At 40.1% G+C, this 27,325-nt stretch overlaps 1 protein-coding gene and 1 pseudogene across 1 annotated transcript in view; one reads left to right on the top strand and one right to left on the bottom strand.

The window, feature by feature from the left end:
• Window positions 1-27,325, bottom strand: part of LOC149278686 (androgen-induced gene 1 protein-like) — a 180,857-nt gene that overhangs the window by 88,900 nt on the left and 64,632 nt on the right. Inside the window, exon 2 of the mRNA XM_089501877.1 lies at window positions 22,459-22,614. Coding sequence (XP_089358003.1) covers window positions 22,459-22,614 — 156 coding nt within the window. The remainder of the gene's footprint in view (window positions 1-22,458; window positions 22,615-27,325) is intronic.
• On the top strand, window positions 9,105-9,244 carry LOC149278687 (small nucleolar RNA SNORA35; annotated as a pseudogene).

Genomic DNA, 27,325 nt, shown 5'->3' with positions numbered 1-27,325 from the left:
ACTGATGGCTGGAGACAGATGGTGATGGAAATGGAATGGTGGTGGAGCAAACACAATAAGCAGTAGGCAGCACTTGATGACAGTTCAGTGGAATATTGATGGCAGGGAGCCTCCAAGTTCCTCTTTATCCTTCCTTGTTGCCCTTCCTTGATGAACCCCTTGGTAAACTCCTATACAGTGGCACTTGGATGGAAAGTGGCACACAGATGGAAGGTGGCTTGTGATTCCATTGTCAGTACTGATATAGGGATGGGTGCTTGTTAGTTATTTATCAATTGATTAATTACCCAGCAATAAAATCAGACATAAGAGGGAGAAGGGAGGATAGCTAACAGGGTACTAATAATCAAATATAGACAAATCAAAGGACACAAAGAAATTATAGAATTGCTAAAAAGTGGATTTACTTAGACAAAATACTTAGACAATTAGTAAATTAAGCAGGGCAGCCGGCAATGATGCAGATTACAGACAGGGTAAAGGCAAAAAAGTGTAATACCTAGACAATTACTCAATTGTTCAATAACAAATAGTATACACTTAGCACGTAACACTATATTTAACTAAAGACATGATTCCTCTGACATATTAATGTATTCCAAATGTGTTCTAGACATCACTTTATTAAGTCCACAAGGCTGGGCTTGCTATGAGGTCAAAAAATTACTTGTAAGCTTGTTTTTTAAAAAAGTGTGGGAGGAGCCTTCTGATTTCCAGTGTTAACATATAAAAAGGCAATTGCAAGGAGCTATGTGGACAGGTTAGTGTGTGAGCATGCATGTGTGTGCACGGATGTGTATGTGTTTGTGAGCACAGATATTTTGTGTAAGTGTGTTTGAGCATGGATGTGTATTTGTAAAAGTGGTTAAGCATGGATGGGTATCTGTAATGGTGTGAGCATGAATGTGTATGTGTGTGTGAGCATAGATGTTTATGTGTGGACATGGATATGTATGTGTAAGCGCCTGGATGTGTATGTGTGAGCATGCATGTGTATGTGTGAGCATGCATGTGTATGTGTGTTTGTGAGCATGCATGTGAATGTGTAGGTGTGTGTTAGTGAATATGTGTGCATGTGTGTTGGCGTGAGTTTGTTAGTCTGTGCAAATGTGAAGGTGTGTGTAAAAATGTGTACCAACGCTTATGAATTACTAGGGGTAAGGGAAAGATGAGATGTGTCAGATGACATTGTGACATCACTGGCATTAATAGAGAGGATGTCTAACCATACTGCACTGATAAAAAGATAATGAAAAAAACCCTTTCATCCCCTTGCCCTAACACAACATCTAAAAATTATAACTCCCCTGCCCCCGTTCACAACCCCCAAACCTGTTAAGCCAGAAGTATAAAAATACCCTACTGCACCGATGCAGGGAACTCTGATCTCTGACAGCCGGGGAAGGTCTGCGCGATGGACGCAGACAACCCCCGCTGCTAGCCACACCTCCTTCCGGCTGCAGCGTAAGTTGTCTACGCGAATCGCGTAGACATCTACACACTGCCCCGGCTACACACCGGGGACTCAGAAGCACCGGTAAGTGGGGCGGGCGGGAGACAGGAGGATCCAGGTCCCCTGCAGCTGCGGGGGGATTTGGATCTTAGTCGTCTCATAGTCAGACCTATTTGAGGTCTGATTATAAGACGACCCCGATTATAAGTCTTATAATCGAGCAAATACGGTACTACCATAATGTACTATATGTAAGGGATGGATATGGCCCTCTAGAAAGAAAAGAAAAAACTAAGGATGTGGGGTATTTCTGTAATCAGGAGATGCAGCTAAACAATATAGAATACAAAGATATACGCCGAGATTGACAAAATCTATGAAAATCAAGAGTATGTAGACGTTCTTCTTCCTGACTGCTGGGATGGGGAAGGAAGGTGTGGTATCTTGCCCCCCCCTTTGGAACTTAGAGTCCCAACTCTAAGAGCGACGGAGCTGCGCTCCCCGACTGAATTGGTTGCAGACCCGGTTGGGGTCTGGCCCCAGCTCAGTCTTCTTTTTAAAGGGGAGCTATGTGACAGAATGACCTGTCATACAAGGCCCCAAGGCACTCAGATATGGCTCAAGCCTGGCAGTCAAACAAAAATAGCACAGGTAGGAACTGCATTGTTTAATCCCATTAATAGGATTGCTGCCAGGGGAATTAACCCCTTAATGACAATTGCCTGTCCGGACACGTCTTGCACTAACATCCAGTTAGTGACAATCAGGCCCGGACTGGGACAAAAAATAGGCCCGGGGGTTTAAGACTGAGCAGCCCGTTTTTTTTTTTTAATTTATTTTTTGTTAAAGCAAATTCTGACAGATTTAATATACCATTTCTTGTTGTCTATCAGTTATATTTCAGCTATATATAATAAATTAATCATAACATCATGCAATTTATAAAGCATTATATCTTTAATGAAAGATTAAAAACAGTAACTAATCTTTGACCATTTAGTTGGTACTAGTGGCAGTGTGGCACTCCTTGGGCATTGGCTGGTCAGATCACCCTCACGAAAAGTGAGTCTGTCAGTCAGACTGTCAGACTCGCAGCACAGCACAGCAGGGAAGAAACTCAAACCTCAGACCACCCTAACTGAATTGCGGTGCTCAGCCAATCCTCTAGGCAGAGCAATGTGACAAAAAAAAAGTCATCATACACGGGACCCCTGAAGCCACAATTTAGTGCCACTAATCCTTTTTAATAAGATACGCAGGTTGAAATAGAGTAAATAACACAATACCTTTACTTTTGCTCTCACTGATTTCTGGGCCTAAAATGTTTTATCCTCTGAAGTGACTGCAAATTCAGGAGGGCTTTTACCTCTGGATAAGTAAAATTAAATAGTTCAATTTATTCCTACAGAAAGTAAAGGGCCAGAAAACAGATGACACACCAGGACAGGCTCTGCCACCCAGACACACACATAAAGACAGACTCTGCCACACCAACACCCAAACACACACACACCAGGACAGGCTCTGCCACCCAGACACACACACAAGGACAGACTCTGCCACACTGACACCCAAACACACACACCAGGACAGGCTCTGCCATCCAGACACACACAAGGACAGACTCTGCCACACCGACACCCAAACACACACACCAGGACAGGCTCTGCCACACATATAAACAGCACTTGCATGTATAGATCACATACAAACCCTATATTTGCAGGTATGCATAAATGATGTATGGAAACAGCATAGCAGGTATAGATCAACAGAATCAACACAAAAAAACAAGCTTTGCAGGTATAGATCAATTGAAAATCACATGTTAACTCAGCGTTGAAGGTATAGATCAAATAAACAGAATCAGACATTCAAACCCTCTATTTGAAACAGAGCGTACCAGATACAGATCAACAGAATAACACACACCCAGCTTTGCAGGTATAAATCAATTGGAATTCATATAAACTCAGCATTAAAGGTATAGATAACTCCCTAAATTACAGGCATAGATCACATGTTGCACACCCCAAAGCCAACCCTGGTGTCCACATTGCCCACAAATAATCTAATCAGCACCCAGACTACACACACATATTACAGCCCAGCCTGAGCCAACTTTGTCTCCTAACAGCCCAGCATAAGACATCTTTGCCGGCTAACAGCCCACCCTTCATGTACCATCTTTGCATTTCCCCAAATCACTTACACATCCATGATAGACACACTTACACAGTTACTCACTCATTCACACGAATCATTTACACATATTCATTAATGCAGTCTCACAAATCATTCAAGCAATTCATCCACACATTAATTCATTCATTCATTCTTGTATGCATTAACACAATTCATCCACACATTAATTCATTCAAGTACGCATTCACACTACCCCCTCTCCCCATCTACCCCTCCCCTTCTTATCTGCCCCTTCTCACTATGTTCCCTCTTCTCACTATGTACCCCCTCTCCCCCTTCTCACTGCCTTCTCCCCTTTCTCACTATGTACCCCCTTCCCCACTTCTCAATATGTACCCCCTCTATCTATCCCCTCTCCCCCTTTCTCACTATCTAACCTGCTATGTGTACCCAATAAGTAGACATACAACTACCTTGAACTGAGTACAGCAGGAAGGAACAGTTTATTGATGTAAAACAGACTCATATATCCAGAGAACTGCATTAACATAAATTAACAGATACATGCATACAACCCAACCTTTAATCCCCAGGCAGGAATCCTATTGATGGGATTAATTAAACAATGGAGTTCCTGCCTGTGCTATCTTTGTTTGACAGCCAGGCTGGAGCCATCTCTGAGTTCCTTGGGGCCTTGTATGACAGGTCATTCTGTCACAAACACACCTGTCAATAACTATTTCAAGAATTCTCTGTCCTCATCATTTAAGCTGAAATGGTAACTAAATGGTAAAACACCAAAGACTGATTAACACACATAGTACGCACACACTGGACTGGAAATATGTAATGATCTTCAGGGCTGCAATCAGTTACGGTGTCTGTCATAGAGCTGAATTGTAGTGTATGTGACGGGACCGACCTGTACCCCAACTGGGTACTCCCGCCAAACAGCGCCAGGCAGAACTAGCATTGTAGATAGAAGGGGGGACGTCGCTGCACCGGAGCTGCGTTTGTACTGTGGCTACCCGAAGCTTAGCTACACAGTATGGCTATTGTCCTGAAAAGGACAATAAAGGATCATAGCAGCCCACCCCAAGCATCAGGCAACACTCATGTTGAGGTGAAACAGGACTCTTTTATTAAAACCAAATACAGAGCTATATATACACAGGTAGAAAAGGGGCAAGACAAATATCACATGATCTAATTACCATGTCAGGAAGGAAGTAATTAGATCAAATCCTGCAACACAATATCCGGGGGAAGGACAGAATGACATGAGACATAAATAATAACATTAATTGGGGACGTAGACGTGGAATGACGATATATATAATGACTTGAGACAGACAATGGCCGGGACACAGGGATAACAGGAGCTCACAGGATTAACACCTACCTGTTATGTAATTGATAATTAGGTATGGAACAGTGACACCTAGTCATACCTACAGGGGGTCTTAAGACAAGGGTAACTCACACAATAACACAGGAAACACTTCACACCAATATAATTAACAATGCTAAGTGTCACAACTTACCTCTCTCCGGAGAATCCTTGTCAGGGCGCCGTTCCTCGCATTTGCGGCAAAACAGCAAAACTAGTATAGCTGCTTCTAGCCACATGTCTCCTAGCAACCTGCGTGTGAGTCATAGGAGGGGGCGTGCCCAGGCTGGGAGATGACTGGGGGTGTTGCTGCCTGAGCAATCTCCAGTGCAGTTCCGGGGGCGTGGCTTGGTGTGGCTCCTAATTTAAAAAGCCTGCTGGTCTGCTGCACTTTACCCTTGTGTGGTCTTTGAGTCTGACGTGCTGCTAGCTGCTCCTGCTTTGTTTACTACTCCGTGTACCGAATCCTGGCTTGTCTGACTTACTCCTCTGTGTACCGAATCCTGGCTTGTCTGACTAACTCCTCCGTGTACCGAATCCTGGCTTGTCTGAGTAACTCCTCCGTGTACCGAATCCTGGCTTGTCTGAGTAACTCCTCCATGTACCGACTCCTGGCTTGATTTCTTCACTTCGTTTTGCAGTTCTGGTGCTACCTTCACTGTCCACGCTACTGCCATCTACTCCTCAGAGACTGCCTATATTATTTTGCCTATACCCTGTCCTCTGGCTGCTCAATATCTCTTCGGCCCTGGGTGTTCCCTTTGGGCCTTCCCATTCGGTATCTCCCAGGGTGAAGTTGCGGTTCTTCAAGTTTCGGGGTATAGGTACGTGACACTAAGACAATCAGCCTTCTTCCTAGCACAGGATGTCTAGCTGACGTTACAGTTTTGAGACTGAGTGCTAAAACATGTGGAACATCAACAGAAACTGAACCCCTGTATCCACACACAGAAGTCTCTACAAGGCCTGGGCCCATAGTCAATAGGGAGGAGGCTGGCATTCAGGCCTCTCCAGGGGCCCCAGGATCATCATGACTTTAAACAGGTGCAAAAAGCGATCTACGTTCACGTTCTGAACCCAACGGCGGACACCCGTTAGTGTCCCATAGTTTAAGAGACGATCATTGATCGATAGCGAGGCATTCAGCAACACTGAACTCCCACCCCAGGACGAGCCGTGACTGCTCCGGAGAGCGGTCACAACCGCCACTGCGAGTGATTTTTCCACTTGCAAGATGGCGGCGAACTGAAAACAAGTCAATGAAGCCTAGCTTTCTAATATGCAGGAATTGAACACGCTTGCTCAATACGGAAAAAAAATTAAAAAATAAATAGTTATAATAGTTAAAAAAAAAAATCATCAGGGGGACTTTCCAATTCCCCAAACAGTGTAGATGCTTAGTGTGGCATTTGGGTACAGGTGCTATCCAGATCATAAATATGGGTCCCTGGGGTGGAGCAATTGGAGAGCAGGGTGGGCCAATGCTCCGTTTCCCCATGCTGTGGAAATTCCATGCCGGGTTTTCCAGGAGGCAAGAAATCTGCAGGATCCGGTCCGGGATTCCTATGGGGCCGGCATCAGGCACAGGTGCTGGACATTAAAAACCCCTGGAGCTTGATACTCAGGGAGACTGTTGGGGGAAGAGGAAGTTCCCTGTGCTCCCAGGGCAAGGAGAGGCCCTGAAGAAGACAATCCCTGAGCCAAGTGAGGCAATACCTGCCTGGACATTTTGTGTGTTGTCTGGGGTAGGTTTTCCAGAGCCTGGCGTAGCTGGGTCTGGCTGGGAGGTTGAGGTAATGGGTGATTAGGCTGGTCAGTCTGGACCAGCATAGTTCAGTTAGAGAGGGCTCCAATTGGGAGCTAGGTTTTCTTTTTATGATTTGTTTTTTTGGGGTTTAAGCGGTTAAAATAAAGCGCTGTTTTGTTCAAAGCTGCTGTTCCTGACTCTGATTGCCCTAGAGGACTGTGCTTAGGACCCCTAAAAGTGACATGTATGGCCCTCATGCTATAGGGTTTGTCACAATATATATTTTTATGAGCAAGTCCTAAAATTAGTGCTTTTCTTAAAACACTTTAATACTGGCAAGTTAAATGCCCATGGGGTGTCTACTTTTAAAAACTGTATGATTTGATGGGGTAAATTGCATTGGCCGGGTTCAACAATGTCCCAATTAACACACGGGGAAGAATGACCATGTCTAATTTCCAATTTAAAAAAAATGCACACATCCCAAATGTGGCCTTTCAGCCACCAAATAACCAGACAAACCCCTACATATGAGGTATCACTGTACTCAGGGGATGTTGCTTAACACATATTGGGGTGTTGTGTGACAGTGACATATACCAGGAGCTATAAATTCATACATGAAGTAAAATGTGTGTGGGAAAAAAACGCAAAGAAATGACAAAGACGCTACTTGTACTTATTGCCCCGTAACGTGCAGAAAAAAGCAAAAAAACATAAAAACATTGGGTATTTCTAAACTCAGGACAAATAGTAGAATCTATTTAGCAGGTTTTTTTTCATTAGCTTTTATAGATGAGTAAAAGATTTTTCTCAATGTTTCACCATATTTTAAACTTTTTTAATGGTAAATGATATGATACAATCAAAACAATGACATCTAAAGAAAGCCCAATATATAACTTGTGTGGGTTCAGTAAATGAGAAAAAAGAAAATTACAGTTTAACACAAGCACCCCAGAAATGTTAAAACAGCGGGGTACACGAAGGGTAGAAATGAAATGAGCCATGGTCACGAAGGGGTTAAAGGTTGGGTTGTATACATGTATCTGTTTATCTAGTGCTGTACGCAATTCAAGCTGTGCATGCTGACTGGTGCTGGAAGTGATTTCGGGGACAACAGGAGGATACATCTGGGTGATCTCTAGGAGTTACTACAGCTCTCTTGGTGAACCTGTTACAAATACTAAAGGGAAGGGATAGCTAGATGCGATTCACTAGGAGGCAAAAACACAAAAGGGGGTTCAATGACAAAGCAATGTGGAAAATACATTTATTTTTGTAGCTTAACCCATCTAGATGTGGGTGTCAGTGTGACAGAGCCTGATCTGATGTGTGTGTTTGGGTGTCGGTGTGGAAAAGTGTGTCCTGGTGTGTGTGTTTGAGTGTCAGTCTGTCAGAGCCTGTCCTGATGTGTGTGTGTGTATGTGTATGCATTGGTGTTGGTGTCAAAGCATGTCTTAGTGTGTGTTTGGGTGTCAGTGGGGCAGAGCCTGATCTGGTATGTGTGAGTGTTTGGGTATCGGTGTGGCAGAGATGTGCTGGTGTGTGTTGGAGTGTTGGTATGGCAGAACATGTCCTGGTGTGTGTTTGGGTGTCGGTGTGGCAGAGCCTGTCCTGGTGTGTGTGTTTGGTCCTGGCACCTAACTTTCTTTAGGAATACATTGAACTATTTTTCCTTTCAATTTTGTTTTTCTTAATTTTCAGTACATGCAGAAACACAAAAACATTTAACAAACTTAGAAATAAACACACATAAGGGATAAGAATATTCCCATTCAAGAATAAATTCATTGTATTTAACTTGTTTCATATTATTACTTTAAATTAGTATCCCAAAGAAAAAATGTGTAAATTAATAATGAAATCATAAATTCTTTAATTTTGTGATCCAGTCCTCATTTTGACAAAGGCCTGGTACAAGAAGGCTGCAATTAATCTGATGCAAATTGCAACCTACAATGTTTTTGTTTTGCACAAAAAAGCAAATCCCGGAATGACTTTATTGCAATTTCAGCTTCAAGTCATTTCGGATAGCTTGTACCAAGATGCACCTGATCCCTGGGCGGTGATGGAGTCTAGCAGAATTGGGGCTACCCATTTTATTTTTAAAATTCCTCCTACAGAGAAGAAGTGGAATCCCCCCCAAAAAAGATGCAGGGTATGCTACAGCAGGGGGCAAAGAAAGGACACCCCATTCTACTGTCCAGAATGCCCTGGAGAACCTGCACTCTGCCTTGGTAACTGCTTCAAGCTGTACCACACAGCTGCCCATTTTTTATTATTTTTTTCCTGCTCCACTTTTGTATTTTTTTTCCATTTACTGCTTTTTAGATGTTTTTTACTGCACCATTTTTATAAGCCCTTATTTGAACTGACAAGTGCCCCCTGTGTCTATTCCGTGGCTAAGGGTTCGCTTAACGGTGCTAGATCAAATCCCTTCTTGGAGAAAGGCCAGGCTTGTAGCTTGTAGCTTGTAGCCTGCCCCATCTGAAAGTTGGGTACAAAAATAGTTTTGACCGGATGTTGTAAACAGTGAATTACGCGTGTCCCAAATGTTACAGTTTAGGCCCCACACAACCTGCCGAACCCATGCATGTGGGGTATCGCTGTAATCAGGAGATGTTCCTGAACACATATTGGGGGGTTGTTTGATAGTGACATATACCAGGACCTGTATATCTATAACTAAAGTGCAATTTGTGTGGAAAAAAAAGTAAAAAGAATTACTATTACAAAGTTTGACAAAGTGTGGTTGTATAATTGGTGCATGGAAAGGGTTAAAATAACAGCATTTGAAATACCCTGGGGTGTCTAGTTTTCAAAAATATATGGTTTGATGGGGTTAAATTGAGTTAACCGGCTTCAAAGATGTTCCAAAGAGGAGATGGAGGCAGAATGACCAGATGCTGAAAATCTGTGTTGAAAACCTGAATTACTATTACAAAGTTTGACAAAGTGTGGTTGTATAATTGGTGCATGGAAAGGGTTAAAATAACAGCATTTGAAATACCCTGGGGTGTCTTGTTTTCAAAAATATATGGTTTGATGGGGTTAAATTGAGTTAACCGGCTTCAAAGATATTCCAAAGAGGAGATGGAGGCAGAATGACCAGATGCTAAAAGTCTGTGTTTAAAACCTGAATTCCGCATGCCCCAAAAGTAGCCTTTTACCAGCCAAACAATCTGACAAACCCATGCATGTCACTGTACTCAGGAGATGTTGCTGAACACATATTGGGGGGTTGTTTGACAGTGACATATACCAGGACCTGTATATCTATAACTAAAGTACAATTTGTGTGGAAAAAAAATAAATACTATTACAAAGTTTGACAAAGTGTGGTTGTATAATTGGTGCATGGAAAGGGTTAAAATGACAGCACTTGAACCGGCTTCAAAGATAACCGGCTTCAAAGATGTTCCAAAGAGACGATGGAGGCAAAATGACCAGATTTGTTAAAAAAGGTTTGGAAATCATAAAACGCTGCTTGTACTTATTGCCCTATAACTTACAAAAAACAGCAAAAAAACATAAAAACATTGGGTATTTCTAAACTCAGGAAAAATAGTAGAATCTATTTAGCTAGTTTTTTTACTTGCTTTTTTAGGCGAGTAAAAGATTTTTCAAATAAAAGTCATAAAAGGTGTTTTTTTTCAATTTTTCACCATGTTTTTTTGGGTTTTTTTTATAGTAAATAAGATATTATCAAAATAATGGTATAATGAAGAAAGCCATCTTGTCCTGAAAAAAAACAATATATAACTTGTGTGGGTACACTAAATGGAGAAAATTACAGCTGAACACAAGCACCGTAAAAGTGTTAAAACAGCCTCGGTCCCACGGGTACAAAAATAAAAAAATAAGCCCGGTCCTTAAGGGGTTAATGCCTTCCATTATTGGTAATAGGATACTACCTCCCTTTATCGGTCCTTTACCATTTTCTTACATAAAACTTACATAGTAACTAATTACCACTTTTTCCCCTCTACTTCTATATTTACAATTGTCACTATATATATATATTTATTTTTTTTTCTTTTGGATTTAATTGTGTTTGTAGTTTAACACTGGGGATATGTAAAGTCATATTAGCGCTGTATCTTATATCGATTTTATCTGATGAATTTGGATACATGGATTTTATTTTTGTCGGTATTAAATACCATTGATTTATGAGTTTAAAATAATTTTCTCTGATTGTGATAGAATGTATTAAATTGTCATATTTATTGCTTTGTACCATTCTTCCTCTGTTATTTGTTTCTTTAACTCTCTAACCCATTTAGATATAATTCGAGTTGGAGGAATTTCATCCATTTTGTTAATTACCTCATATGATTTAGATATTGCTTTTTTATATCTTTCTCATTAAATACATTTTGAAGTTTGTTTTGGAGTTCCTTGTCTCCTTTATATCTTGCCTGTGTTAAAAAAGATTTTATTCTTAAATAATTGAATATTTCTGAGCTAGGTAATTTATATTCATGGGAAAATTGTTCAAATCATTCTATTTCATCTTCAAGGATAATATATTTTTTATCCATAATCCCCTCCCCGTTTTCCATGACCTTAGATTTAAATCCGGAATAACTGATTCTATAATATTCAATTCTGCATTATATTATTTTGTATTTCTTTTTCTTTTATTTCTAATTTTTTCTGTGATTGCCACATATATGTTGACAAATTAATATTTGACATAGATCTTTCTATTTTAAACCAAACTTGATTAGTGTTCATTTGAGATTGTAAATTACCGTATTTGCTCGATTATAAGACGAGGTTTTTTTCAGAGCAAATGCTCAGAAAAATACCCCTCGTCTTATAATCGGGGTCGTCTTATAATCAGACCTCAAATAGCTCTGACTATGAGACGACTAAGATCCAGATCCCCCGCAGGGTCCTCCTGTCTCACCCCCCCCGCCCCACTTACCGGTGCTTCTGAGTACCCGGTGTGTAGCCGGGGCAGCGTGTAGATGTCTACGCGATTCGCGTAGACAACTTACGCTGCAGCCGGAAGGAGGTGTGGCTAGCAGCGGGGGTTGTCTGCGTCCATCGTGCAGACCTTCCCCGACTGTCAGAGAGAATTCCCCGCACCGGTAAGTTGTCTACGCGAATCGCGTAGAGCTCTACATGCTGCTCCGGCTACATGGCAGGGGAGTCAGAAGCACCGGTAAGTTTGGAGGAGGGAGGGGGAGGGAGTGTTAAATGGGGGGCATAAGGCATTTCTCGAGGCAGAGTGTTCTATGAAATGCCTTTTAACCCCCTTAATGCCACTCTGCCTCCAGAAATGCCTTTTTAACTCTCTATACGCCACTCTGCCTCCTGAAATGCCTTAAACCTCACTATATGCCACTCTGACCCATAATATGCCTTTTAACCCCCTTAATGCCAGAGTGGCATATAGGGATATAAGGCATTTCTGGAGACAGAGTGGCACATAGGGGGTCAAAAGGCATATCATAGAGCACAGTGGCATATAGGGTTAAAAGGCATATCATGGGGCATAGTGGCATTTAGAGGGTTAAAAGGCATATGATGGGGCACAGTGGCATATAGGGGGTATAAGGCATTTCTGGGGCAGATGTGCATAACTGGGGGGCAGGTTGGAAAATAGAAGGAAATAAAACCAAAATATTTTTCTCAATCATAGCTTTTATTAAAAAAAATGTTTACATGAATTAACATTTACTGGTAAAACTTTTTTCCTATAGGGTCGTCTTATATTCAGGCTTTTTCTTTTTTTCCTAAAATAATATTCAGATTTGGGGGGTGGTCTTATAATCAGGGTCGTCTTATAATCGAGCAAATACGGTATATAAATGCAGTAATGTACTTGCTTCATACATATGCTTTTAACTCTAGGATAATTCAGGCCTCCTCTATTTATTTATTTATTTTTGCCAAATATTTAATACTAATTCTCATTTTTTTCCCGTTATTAATAAAATTATTTATACTAGCTTGTAATAAATTAATCCAAGGACATGGAATTTTTAACGGGATATGTCTAAAGAGAATTTAAGAGAATTTAATGGAAAGAGCTGACCCGTACACTGAGGTGAGCAGCAAAGAAAGAGGAAGATAGAGATTCCTGACAGCTATATTATATGTTTACTGTTTTGTAATTGGTTCACGATGGTTACTATTTTTATCCTTTGCTGCTATGGTCAGAAGTAAAGTGTTAAGCAAATATGAGCCTCCTGTCTTGCCATAAAATGTCTGATTTTTCTATGTTTAGCTTATAATTTGAAATATTAGAATATTTTTTAATCAGTATCATCAGAGCCTTTAAACCAATCCGCTTTAATAATTTGCCCTATTGTTCTCGCCGTAGAATTTGAATATAACGAATGATTTCCCAAAATAAAAGGTCCTGCAATTCCAAAAATCCGAATAGAGTGAAACATAAAATCCCAATTTACCCGATCAAAGGCTTTCTCAGCATCTAATGCAAGTATGCAAAGTGATTTTTTTAAAAATTCGAAACATCCAGTATATCTATGATACGGCTAATGTTATTATATGGTTGTCTGTTAGGGACATAACCTATTTGATCTGAATGAATTAAAATCGCTATCACTTGTTTCAATCTATTCGCCAATATTGCCGCATAGATTTTCATGTCTTCATTAATGAGAGAAATTGGTCTATAGTTTCTTATGTGTTTTTTTAGGTTTAAGTATTGGGAGTATATTCGCTCTTAAGAGTTCTTCTGGAGCTAATCCTTTCATTCTTAATTCGTTATGCATAACTGTTAAAGGTTTCGTTATATTACTTTTAATGATTTTATAAAATTCTCCGATAAAGCCATCAGGGCCTGGACTCTTGGTTTTTAAGATTTTCAATAACCTTTATTACCTCTTTTTCTTCTATTGGTTTGTATAATTCTTTTAGTTGATCTATGGAAATCCTTGGAATAGGCAAATCTAGAAATGTTTTAATTTCTTCTGGATTTATAATAGTCTTTATAGTGTAAAGTGATTCATAATATTGATTAAATGCACTTCCAATTCCTTCTGGGGTCATATATATTCTATTATCCTTAACTATTTTATAGATACAGTCCTTTGCCTATTTCTTTTTAAGTCTATCAGAATCTTATCTACTCTATTATTTGTGAAATACCATTGTTGTTTTAATCTCTCTAAATTTTTATTTATTTTTTCTATTTCTAATTCATGTATTCTCTTTTTAAGGAGAGTTATATTATTGGATCTGAATTTAGTCGGTGATTTTTTATTTATCAAATCAAGTTCATATAGATTTATATATAGAGAGTCAAGAGATCTGGGCCTCTTTTCCTATACTCAAAACTGCCTAATTTAATCAAATTGCCCCTGATTGCACTTTTGTAGGCGCACCACAAAGTTGCTTGTGATATATTTTCTTTATCGTTTTCTTGAAAATATAAATTTGTAGTAATTTCTAACTGATCTACATATGGTTGTTTCAATAAATTTGGATTTAATCTCCATTCTCTATGTATAATTTGTGAATTGTTTGAATGGATCTCCCAGATAATGGAATTGTGGTCATACCATACTATATCTTTAATTAGAATTTTCTTTATACACTCGATTAATAATTTGTTCCCCAAAATTAAATCTATTTGCACATATGATGCGTGTGGCACAGAAAAATGTGTGAATTATTTTGCCAATGCTCTCCAAATACCAAAGAGTTGGTTTTTTTTTAAATGAAACTTGCCATCAATCTGGCAGATCTAATTATTTTTTTACTAATAGATTCCCCTCTTCGTATCATCTTGTCCCTTAAGACACCGGAAACACAATTGAAGTCTCCGGACAAAATTAGTACTCCTTTAGATAATTTTTCAACTTTTAAATAGTTTCTCTATATATCCCACTGGGTTTCGGTTCGGAGCATAAATATTCAATAAAGTGTATATTTTATCTTGTATCTTACAAATTAGTATTATAAATCTAGCCTCTGGATCTAGCTCTTGGTATATGATATCCAACTACTATTGCTACTCCTCTATTTTTCCCTATCATGGAGGAAGCTATAACTTTTGTTATATATCTCCCTTTCATATTATATCTCATAGAATTAAGACAATGGGATTCCTGGATTAAACAAATATCGATTTTTTCTATTTTTAATAACTTAAGTAGAGTAATTCACTTATGAAGTCCTTGTACATTTAATGATAAAAAGTGAACCATCTTATTTCAATTCTTATTTTTATCACTACTAATTCCCGGCATAAATAAAAAAAGGGCCCGAAAATCGGATACCGACCATAAAAAAGAAACCGAGTATGACAAAAAAGAATAGGACTTAGTGTCCAAAAATTGCTGACACAACCTAAAACATAAAAGAAAAACAAAACATGACAGTAGGGTAGATAAAAGTAATCCATCCCTATGTCTGTCGTGTCTGTATGGTTCATATTGAACCAATAGGTCCTTCCCCTCTTCCTGGACCACTTGTCGCTGAACCACATGGGAGAAAAAAAATTTCCGTCTGTGGTTATCAAAATATATTGGGTACTCCAATTGTGTTCTCGGGGGCAACAAGCAAAAAATAAATAAATAAATAAATAAATATATATATATATATATATATATATAATAACTGAATAAACTATGTTACTATAGTAACCGGAACACAATAATGCTACACTGCACTTCCGGGTATGTGCGGTGTTATCACACACATGTTCACTAACGGCATTGACACGCTGATTTTAGCACACACCCACTCACTTCAGATTGGTGATTTCTCTAGCTATTTTATCATAAATATGTGTTTGTTTTATTTCAAATATATGTCCTGAGGAAAGTCAGAAATGACTGAAACGTTGACTTTATTTGAATAAAGAAAAATTGTTAATTTAAAGACCTGGAGTGCTGATGATCTCTTGAAAGTGCTTTATATGGAAACTGCTGGTTACTAGCACCAGGCTTGGGAAACTTGGAAAGGTGTGCAATGGACTTTGTGAGTAAAAAATAAAATAAAATATATATATATATATATATATATATATATATATATATATATATATATATAACGTCCAATTTACCTTATGTCCCACTGTATTGTATTACATTGATTATTTGCGTACTATTTACATACATTCGAGAGTAAATATCTGATAAGTGTGTAGTGTGCTTAAATAAGGAAATGTGTAATGTTTATTGTCTGAACTGTGATCTAAAATATAGTGAATGTGATTACCTTATTTATTGTGCAATATGTTTCTTCTATATGCTTTCCTTTATCCCTGGGGTGGGAGAGCCCTTAATAATGAAATATTGTATTGTGTGATGTAAAAATAAATACAGTGTTATGTAGTGTAAATCTGAAAGTTTAAACCTTGAAATCAAAAATGTAATCGTGATTAGTGCAAACCAAACAATATTCTTAAAAAAAAAATTATATATATTTGATAAATTTGTACATGTATCAGAAAATGTGTAATGTTTACCGAATATGTGATCTAATTATAGTGAATAGAATTATCTACCAATATATTTCTACTATGTGCTTTCCTTATTCCTAAGGTAGGTGAGCCCTTGGATAGATTATACATCAGTTTTATTGAGTGTCACTGAAAAGTTTAAACGTAGTGACTTCGAAATCAAAAGTTCGATAGTTATTAGTGCAACAAACCTTGCAATAAAAAAAAAAAAAGTTAAAAAATTTATAAAAATATTAACATTTATATGTCTTTTTTATCAGAAACAATTAATTACATATTTGAATATCTCTTAATTCCTATAAAAAAAAGCCAGACACTAATCCTCTGTTATTTCAATTCTTTTTAGATTCCCACCAATCTTGAGCCTTCTTAAAAGTATCAAACTGATATGATTTTCCTTCATGTGTTATCAATTTAGAGGGGTAAATCCATTTATAATGCACATTATGTTCTCTGAAAATCTTGGTAATATCCTTGTATGCAGCTCTCTGTTGTCGTGTTCTTTGTGATAAGTCTTGAAAAAATATAAAATTTTTGAATCTTTAATTGTCTGGATTATATGTTCTTGATGTTGTAAGAATTTTTTGGCGAATCCGGAATGTTGATAGTTGGATAATCACGTCTCTAGGAGTTTCCATAGTAATAGATTTGGGTTTTGCTACCCTATGTTTTCTATATTATTTTCATTTTGTACTTCTGTAACACCCATATCTTGAAATAATAGTATTAGAGTGGGTATTAAATCTTTTACAGTGATATTTTTATTATGACTTCTGTCTTCCATTTCTGCTAGTTTGTCTTCCAGTGTAGTTATTTTGTTTTCTAATAATTGTTGATTCTCTTTTGTGTTCAGCAACATCTCTTGAGTACAGCGATACCTCACATGAATGATTTTGCCTGGCTGTTTAGGGGCAAAAGGGCCACATTTTGAACTTTGGCATTTGGTGATCCACTGCCCATGCCCTATTTGGTACATCTTTGAGCCGGACCATTTCAGTGTGCCCAATAAAACTATATATTTTTGAAAACTAGACACCCCAGGGTATTTTAAATGCTGGTATTTTAACTTTTTGCATGCACACATTTTACCACCAGCATTTTTTCACAGTTTGCAGTAGTATTTTCTCCACATACCTACTTTATGTATGAATTTACAGCTCCTGGTATAAACCGCTGTCACACAACATCCCAATATGTGTTCAGCAACATCTCCTGAGTACAGTGATACCCCACATGCATGGGTTTGTCATTTTTGGGGGAAATAAAAGGCCACATTTGGGAAGTGTGCATTTTTCTAATTGGAAATTAGATGTGGGACCATCCTTCCCCCTGTATTAATTGGGACATTGTTGAACCCAGCCAATTCAATTTACCCCATCAAACCATACATTTTTTAGAAGTAGACACCCCATGGACATTTAATATGCCAGTATTTTAACTCTTTCCATGCGAGAATTGTTTTAAGCTAATGTGCTAATTTTAGGACTTGCTCACAAAAATATTTTTTTTATATATATATTTATTTATTTTTTGCCTTTTTTTTTTTTTTTTTTACATTTTTGCAAACTTGAAGGTTCCCCTGATATTGACATCAGTGGGAAATTATTTTTACATTTTACTGTTTTTTTTAACTTTTTTTCTAATTATTATTATTTTTATTTTCTTTTTTAATTTATTTTTACTAACCACACTGTGATTAGAAAGCTGGGCTCCATTGACTTGCATGGTTGAATGCAGTACCTGTATTCAACCTGCAAGTGGAGCCAGAGTTCTCTAGAGGGTCTGGAGACCATCTAACGAACTTTTTAAACTCCATTGGTTTTTTTTCAGGACGGTCACCATCTTGCGGTCTCGGTTGTGACCGCTCTCCGGAGCGGTCACAGCCTGTCCTGGGGTACTTAAACTCCATTGTTTTTTTTTCAGGACGGTCACCATCTTGCGGTCTCGGTTGTGACCGCTCTCCGGAGCGGTCACAGCCTGTCCTGGGGTACTTACCCCTGGGCTGTGACCGCTCCGGTCTTTGGTATCGCTGAATGCCTCCTGATCGAGGCATTTCAGCGACACCATTGAAGTTGATCGCCTCCTAAACACTTTTAAAACGGTCATCCGCCGCCATACAATGGCCCCTAGTGCCGATCGTGGTGCTGCTGAATGCCTCGAATGCTTCATATTTAAAGTCATGAAGGTCCTGGCATGTCAACTGTCGTTAACCCTTCGTTTTCGGAGACTATAACACTAAGATTCAGATCCCCCGCAGAGCTGCAGGGGACCTGGGTCCCCCGCTCTGGCAACCGGTGGACGTCCTTCGCTACTGCCCTCCACTTCTGCCGGAGCTTCTATGACGGAGAAGAAGCTCCAGCGAAAGTGGCAGGAAACAGAATAGGTTGTCTACGCGCATTGCGGAGACATTTACCAGCTGCTCAGACTAGACACCAGGGAGCCTGGAGCAAAGGAGGCTAATCTGGGGGGCAGAGTGGCGTATCAGGGGGTATAAGGCATATCTAGGGGGGCCCAGTGGCATATAAGTGATATAAGAGATATCGAGGGCAGAGTGGCATATCAGGGGGGTATATGGCATATCTGGGAGGGCAGAGTGGCATATCTGGGGGTGGAGTGCCATAAAGGGGGGGTAGAGTAGCATATAGGGGTATAAGGCAAATCTGGGGTGGCAGAGTGGCAAGCCTGGGGTCAGATGTGCATAACTGGGGGGCAGTTTGGGTAATAAAAGAAAATACAAACAATAAATGCATTTTTCTCTATCATACTGTTTATTAAATCTGAAAAAAATATTTTACATGTGAATTAATATTTACTAGTAAAGCTTTTTTAGATATGAAAACCTAGTTTGAGAAATATTGTGATTGGGCTCTTGTACCTTTAAGATATAGCGTATATTATTATGTAATAGTAAAACACCGTATTTGCTCGATTATAAGACGACCCCCCAAAATCTGAATTTATGAAAAAACGAAAAAGCCTGAATATAAGACGACCCTATAGGAAAAAAGTTTTACCAGTAAATGTTAATTCATGTAAACTATGTGAACAATTTTTTTTAATAAAAGCTATGATTGAGAAAAATATTTTGTTTGTATTTCCTTTTTTTTTTTCAACCTGCACTCCCAGTTATGCACATCTGCCTCCAGGCTGGCCAGTCTGCCCCAGAAATGCCTTATACCCCCTAAATGCCACTGTGCCCCATGATATGCCTTTTAACCTTAGTAGAACTAGACATATATATTATCTGGAAAAGGGGATAAGGTTATATATTAGTTCTTGGAGGAGGTAACAAGGGTATTACATTTATCATTAATACACAACGCAGAACAGATTATTCTCCACACATATAAATTGGCGGTGTTTGAGAAAGGAGAAGTATATACAAAATGATGGTTGCCTATGCTTATAGTGCACAGATCCTGGCCAGCAGACCTCTCCTCCCTCAGCGACGCCTCCACCAGCTCCCTGTTCCTGTGGTTTATGCTCTTACAAACCTACCTCCACCACAACATTATGGGGAGATCCTGCTGCATGTCGTGGTTTTCTGAACCAATGTGATATCCATATGCATTCCCTACTGATCGAGCAAAAGGTAGGGTATATTATTTTGCTCTTCTCCTCTCTGGGAAATAAATGCCCCAGCAGTTCACTACTACTCTGAATTTGTGATGGCTCTGTGCTCAGTTTTTGGCGTTCCCGGTAAGAAGTCCACCGCATCTTTCTCGTTGTTCACTATTCGGCAAGGTGATTGCTCCCTCATGGACTTTGCTATTACATGCCGCATACTGATGGCGAAGGTGAACTGGACTAACGAGGCATTGATCATAGCCTTCTAAAATGGGTTGTCTGATACCCTAAAGGATGAGATAGCTGGTAGAGACTTACCTACTGATCTGGACTGTGTACTTGCGTATGTGACTCAAATTGATCTGCATCTCTGAGAAAGACAATCAGAGAGAGAGAGAGTCAAAAAGTGTGAGAAAGTGGAAGATGACCTAGCATACGTTTGTTCCCCCACCTATGGCCCTTCCTGGCCCTAAAGAACCCATGCGGTTGGCAGCCACCAGACTCTCTGAACAGGAGAGGTCTAGAAGGAGAAACGAGGAACTTTGTATGTATTGCGGATCGGCTGGGCATTTAGTAAGATCCGGAAAAAGACGGCGAATTGCACTCCTGTATAGACTACAGAAGACTGAATAGGATCACCAAACATAATTGGTATCCTATTCCCCTCATTTCCGAATTGTTTGACAGATTCTGTGGGGCTACTATATATACCGTATTTGCTCGATTATAAGACAAGGTTTTTTTCAGAGCAAATGCTCTGAAAAATACCCTTCGCCTTATAATCGGGGTTGTTTTATAATCAGACCTCAAATAGAGGTCTGAGTATGAGACTAAGATCCATATCCCCCGCAGCGCTGCTGGGGACCTGGATCCTCCTGTCTGGTAACCGCCCCCCAAACTTACCGGTGCTTCTGACTCCCCGGTGTGTTGTCCGGGCAGCAGGTAGACGTCTACGCGATTCGCGTAGGCAACTTCAGCTGCAGCCAGAAGGAGGTGCGATTAGCAGCGGGGGTTGTCTGCATGCATCGCGCAGACCTTCCCTGACTGTCAGAGAGGAGAGTTCCCCGCACCGCTACAGGGAATTCTCTCTGACACTCTAACCGCACCTCCTTCTGGCCGCAGCGGAAGTTGCCTACGCGAATCGCGTAGATGTCTACCCCCTGACTGGACAACACATCGGGGAGTCAGAAGCACCGGTAAGTTTGGGGGGTGTAAAGTGGGGGGCATAAGGCATTTCTGTAGGCAGAGTGCTCTATGATATGCCTTTTAACCCCCTTAATGCCACTCTGCATCCAGATATGTGTTTTAACCCCCTTTATGCCACTCTGCCCCATAATATGCCTAGTGGCATATAGGGGTATAAGACATTTCTGGAAGCAGGGTGGCACATAGGGGGTCAAAAGGCATATCATAGGGCACAGTGGCATATAGAGGGTTAAAAGGCATATCATGGGGCACAGTGGCATTTAGAGGGTTAAAAGGCATATCATGGGGCACAGTGGCATATAGGGGGTATAAGGCATTTCTGGGGCAGAGTGGCAAGCCTGGGAGCAGATGTGCATAATGGGGGGCAGGTTGGAAAATAAAAGGAAATAAAAACAAAAAAAAAATTGTTTACAGTAAAACATTTTTCCTATAGGGTCGTCCTACATTCAGGCTTTTTCTTTTTTTCCTGGTCTTCCAGGAGTTCATGGATGATTGCCTCAGAGAGTTTGTTTTACCTGGACGACATCCTCATCTATTCAGGCAGGTCGTGTTTTAGTGCGTCTTCGACAACATGGATTTTATGCCAAGCTGGATAAGTATGCTTTTGAGGTTCGCAAGGTGACCTTTTTGGGATACCTTATAACCCCGGATGGATTTGAGATGGACCCATTCAAGGTACAGGCCATCAAGGATTGGCTGCATCCTGTAGGTCTTAAGGCCCTTCAAAGGTTTTTGAGTTTTGCCAATTACTACAGACGTTTTATCCGCAATTACTCTAAGATCATTGCACCTTTAACGCCCCTCACCAAGAGGGGGGCTAAAGTCTCGGGAGTGGTCACCTGACACTATTTCTGCCTTTTCCCTCCTTAAGAATCCTTGCCTTCTGATGGTTCCCTATGCTTATAGTGCTTCCTCAGTACCCATTATCGTTGGCAGTCCTTTTGTGTTTGACCTCGGCTTGTTATCTGTAGATCCTGTCTCTTGGTATCCTGATCTCGGCTTGTTCGACCACGTTACCCTTGGGTTCTACCTGATTCCAGTGATTCCAACCTTGCTGTGTGACACTGGGATAATATTTTTAATAATAATGTGGTATTCTGTTATCATTGAAGAAAAATGTTAGAATAAGCTGTCATAGCCTAAAACTAGAGGATAAGCAGCTTTGATATAATGTAAGAAAACTTGACTTTACTAAAAGTGCACTCCATCATGTAGTGGTAAATACAATCAAGGAATTTAACATGTATGATAAGCCATATGACTGTCCTGAATATAAGAAATATCAAGGACCAAATATGATTTTATGTTTTCAAATGTAATATATTCTGCAGTCACATTCTAAATTTCTGTGTAGTTGTTCCACTTGGTGTGTATTTTCATTTCTTTTTAAAATCGTTTATTGCCTTTAATGTTTAAATAGTATGTAATTGTTTAAAAAAATGTAAATGTTCTTTTTTTTTAAGCTAAAATATTTTGTGAACCAGAGGAAAACCACTTACAATTCCTACAGGAAAGGCTAGCACAGCCATCATCCAGTCACGGAGAGAGATAAGCTTCATAAGCTGCCTTTCTTGTTCTTGGTTGTCACTCCCCTTCATTAGCAAGCTTGAAAGGTCAGACAGCACACAGATGCCAAAGAAAACAGCTTGAATGACCTGTAAACAAAATGCTTAAATTAAGTAGAATACTGTAAAAGCCATCATGTCCAGGCTGAAGATGAATCAAACACTTACTTTAAACACAAGAGATTTCCAGTGGTGGGAATAGGCAGCAAACATGCTGAATTTTAAATCATTTCCGTAGGCTTTTGGTATAAAGTGTGGTAGAGCAGCATGTATTGATGATGGTGAATATCCCGCATCCCTTGCTACCAGTTTACATTCTTGTGTAGCCATATTTTCAGGCATTTCCCTAAGGCAGCAGGTATTTGGAGATGAAATAGTAGTTCTGTGATGTGTTGATTAATTTAACCAGATATTTAAAGTATATGTTGATTTCTGCCAATGGCCATTCGACTGGTCCTCACATAAGGTAGGTATTGTCAGAAACTGTATGTATTGTTATAACTATGCAGGGTGTAGTACTTGCTACCTGTAGTTAAGCGTTCAGGAACTATGGTATATCTATATTTGTTAGTGATTTGTCATCCAAAAAGTTTGGATTGCAAGGTCCACTGTGATTAAGTTTGACATATTTGTCAATCTTACCCACAGCGGACCTTGCTACCCACAAGTAAACTTTAAGGGATTTGCTAACCTAGAAATCTGAAGGACTTTTAAGACTTACGTTAAGGGTTAATAAGGCCTTGAAGATCTATTGTGATTTGTATGGACATATTTTGGCATCTTAATGTCTTGGCCGCAAATTTTAATTAGTATATCACATGCAAGGAGATGTGATCATCCAAATACATTTCCCTGCCATCCCAGGTGACACTACGGATAGACTCCTCCTCCGTACCTTCAGTGGCAGTGTCCTCTCTCGGGAGGCACGACTGCTTCCGGGAGTTCAGGGAGGCTTAGACACTGCTGTGCGGCTTCTCGGAGCTCCATGACGACGTCCGGCATGACGGTTCTCTGGTTTCCGGCCATGAGCGTTACACACTTCATGATGTGCGTTTCAAGCCTTGTTTTCGGCCAATTTTGAAAAACGATGTTGCGGCTTGCAGCCTGATTACAAGCTGAAAAGGTGAGTAGGTAACTTCACTCTTTCAGCTCTTGCTGCTTGCTGTTTGTTTTTTCTAGGGTGCTGTTGCATCTCAAGACATCATTTCGGCTCCTGATAATTCTGAGCCCCCCTCTGTTGAGGACAAGTCTAAGAAGGCTCTAATGAAAACCAAGCATGCACAGTGCTCTGGGTGTCACAAAGCCCTCCCGGAAGAAGCTTTGCTGAAATCGGTTGCAGATTCTGAGGCGGCTGGAGGAAGAAAGTTTTTAGCCTGGCTCAAAGAGATGCAGTCTACCTTTTCTGCATTTCGTCACGCTGTCCCTGCATCCTCCTGCCCTCACCTCCAGGCAGCGCAAGATCCCACTTGACTGGGTCGTCAGCCCCAGTTGAACATTTCCAAGCGCTCCATTGCTAACTGGAATGTGTCGGCCATCAGCCTGGCATGCGCTGCAGCCAGCCAGTCTTCACCTGCTGGGATCCGGGCTCACTCTACTCGAGCAGTTCTCATTTCTCCTGAACAGATCTGTAAGACGGCTACTTGGAGGACTCTCCTTACCTTTGCCCAGCATTACAGACTTGATAAGATGGCACAGGAAGACCCACTCTTAATGTTTTTCCCACCCTTCTTCTAGGGTATATCTATCCATAGTGTCACCTGGGATAGCAGGGAAACAGTAAATTCTATTTACCAAGAGCTTCTTTTCCCTGCCGATCCCTGGTGACACGTTTGTTCCCTCCCTTTCTTTGAATACATTTTTGCATCATATTTGTTTCCTGTGTGATCTTTGTTATTCACTGAGGATATCTGGGAGGGGAGGGGCTTTTAAGTGTTTGGAGTCCTGCCCTATCTAAGGCACGGAGGAGGGGTCAATCCGTAGTGTCACCAGGGGTCGGCAGGGAAAAGAAGCTCTTGGTAAGTAGAACTTACTGTTTTGTGCACAGAAAATATCTGGGGGAAGAGTAAGGGGCAAATGTATATTGGGGGTTCTGCAGAATCCTCCGTGCATTTGCAAAGGAGACACCACATTAATTTAGAAGGACCAATCAGCTACCATCTGCATTAAAGTGCATCTAATGGCTGAAGTGACCCATTTTTTCCTTTTTTTTACTGTTAGATTGAGGTGTCCCATGCTTTCTGGTCATTAATGAAAAGGGTTAGCAAGGTGCTCAAAAGTGTAGAGCCACAGTGGATACTAGGTCCACAATCTTTCTCATTCTGTGGCTGTAGTATTTAAAGAGAGTGGTGGTCAAAATGCACAGCCTCCCCCCTTCCCCCCCAAAAATGGATGTTCATTTTGCAGAGAAGCAATAATCTATGTCAAAAACTCAAATCAGTACCACACATGTCCAAAGTAATTTAAAAAGCATGCAAAGTGGAATGTGTGTGATGTTCTGTTTCTGGTCCTAGCTAATAAAAACAGGCTAGTGCAATTCAAAATCAATGTATTGAAGGGCCCATGTGCTCTTACTGTTATTGCGTATAGTGAAAAAATAGTTGCCCTGGTGGGCCAAACCAAGGACACTGTAAGCAAAGAACCTGTCACGGCTAGCTATCGGATAACCGGACACATAAGGTATGAGTGATACCAGCCCTTAACCCTTAAACAGGCCACAAAAACCCACACCAGACTGGTAATAAGCTGCCACCACCTAGTTATATTTTAAGATGACTACAGTTTATGGGCGCTTCGGTAACGCCCAGTACCACACTAAAGCGATCAAAAATGTAAAAAAAAACAATTTAAGTAAAACAATTAAGTAACGTGGGTTATTCCATTTTTCTCTGAAGGTAGAGTTCGATTAGAGCACAGAGGCGGAGACTGGATTAATATATAGTTTAATCTGACGAATGTCACAGTGTTTATGTATAAAAATATGAACAAAGCATATTTGATAATATCATAGTCCTGATCGTTCTCAACGGGAAGTGAAGCAAACACATCCAGGGCTCTTCCATGCAAGCGTGGAGTTAGATATTTAGCCCACTCTTGCTTACCTAGATGGTACTGCCTGCACACCTTTTCAAAGCTCCTTAGAAACACATCCAGATCCCGACCTTTCTCCATCACAGGGAAATGTTCTGGACGGGGTCGCTGCTCACAGAGGTTACTGGCCTCCTGTTGATGCTGTATGGCCATTGCTCTGTTCAGGCATAGGACTTCCAGCTTGTCTGCCCTCTGGGCTCGGCTACCTGTTGTTCTGCCACCCTTTCCTGATACTTAATAATTAGTTGTAGTCTGAGCTCAGGATTGTCAGATCCTAAAAGATTTAGGGCAGCTTGCAAATTAGTATCTGCACCAGTTTGTGAATTAGAGTTGTTAGTTACCCCAGTATTTAACAGTCCATGCGTTACAGGCTTCTCTACCATAGCTCCATCAGTAGACACAGGTCTGCATGTATCATACTCGACAGGGGCAGAAATTAAGTCTTCCTTGTGGAGTTAAATTTCTGGCATTGCAAAGTTCCCTCAGATCCGCAATCTTCATTCGTTGATAATTCTCTATTTGGCCACAGATACAGAAGAACAAGAAGTATCGAAGGGACACAAACTGTGTTATATACTGTGTCTATAGGAAGCACCGAGTTCGGTCTCTGTAAATTGCCCAAGCTATACAATTTCTTTAGTGCTGAATTCCAACAAAAATAAGCCACACTAAAAGCTCTAAAAATAGAAAAGGATTATCCTGCCGCTGCCACCAGTGTCTCATGGCTAGCTATTAGATAACCGGACACATAGGGTGTGGGTGTGCAAAGGCTAATGATACCAGCCTCCTGGTCACTCACTTAAACCTTAAACACGCCACAAAAACCCATACCAGACTGGTAATACGCTGCCACCACCAAGTTATATTTTAAGCTGACTACAGTTTATGGATGCTTCTGTAACGCCCAGTACCACACTAAATTTACACCAATTTAAGTAAAACAATTAACCCCTTAAGGACCAGGCTGTACCATTGGGACCGAGGCTGTTCGTGTTTAGATGTAATTTTCTCTTCACTCATTTAGTGAACCCACACAAATTATGTTGTTTTTTTCAGGACAAGAAGGGCTTTCTTCAGATACCATTGTTTTAATCATATTATCTAATTTCCCATAAAAAAAAATAAAATATGATGAAAAATGTAAAAAAAAACCAACAAATTTTCTGACTTTAACCCCAAAAATCTTTTACTCATCCAAAAAAGCTAATGAAAAAACCTACTAAATATATTCTACTATTTTTCCTGAGTTTAGAAATACCCAATGTTTTTATGTTTTTTTGCTTTTTTCTGCACGTTATGGAGCATTAAAGTACAAGTAGCGTTTTGCTATTTCAAAACCATTTTTTCCAAATCTGGTAATTCTTCCCCCCATGTGCCATTTCGGGTATCTTTGAAGCCGGCCAATGCAATTTACCCCATCAAATCATATATTTTTGAAAACTAGACACCCCAAGGTATTTCAAATGCTAGAATTTTAACTCTTTCCATGCACTAATTCTACCACCAGTCTTTGTCAAACTTTGTGGTAGTAATTTATTTTGTGTTTTTTATCGTTAAAATTGCTCTTCAGGTATGGATTTACAGCTCCTGGTATACATCACTTTCAAACAACACCCCAATATGTGTTCAGCAACATCTCCCGAGTACAGTCATACCCCCCATGCATGGGTTTGTTGGGTTGTTTGGGAGGTAAAACGCCACATTTAGGAAGTGC

The sequence above is a fragment of the Sceloporus occidentalis genome, unplaced genomic scaffold (assembly GCF_023333645.1).
Source record: "Sceloporus occidentalis isolate IW3139 unplaced genomic scaffold, rSceOcc1.0.p SCAF_184, whole genome shotgun sequence".
NCBI lineage: Eukaryota > Metazoa > Chordata > Lepidosauria > Squamata > Phrynosomatidae > Sceloporus > Sceloporus occidentalis.
This window is presented reverse-complemented; position numbering and strand designations above follow the sequence as displayed.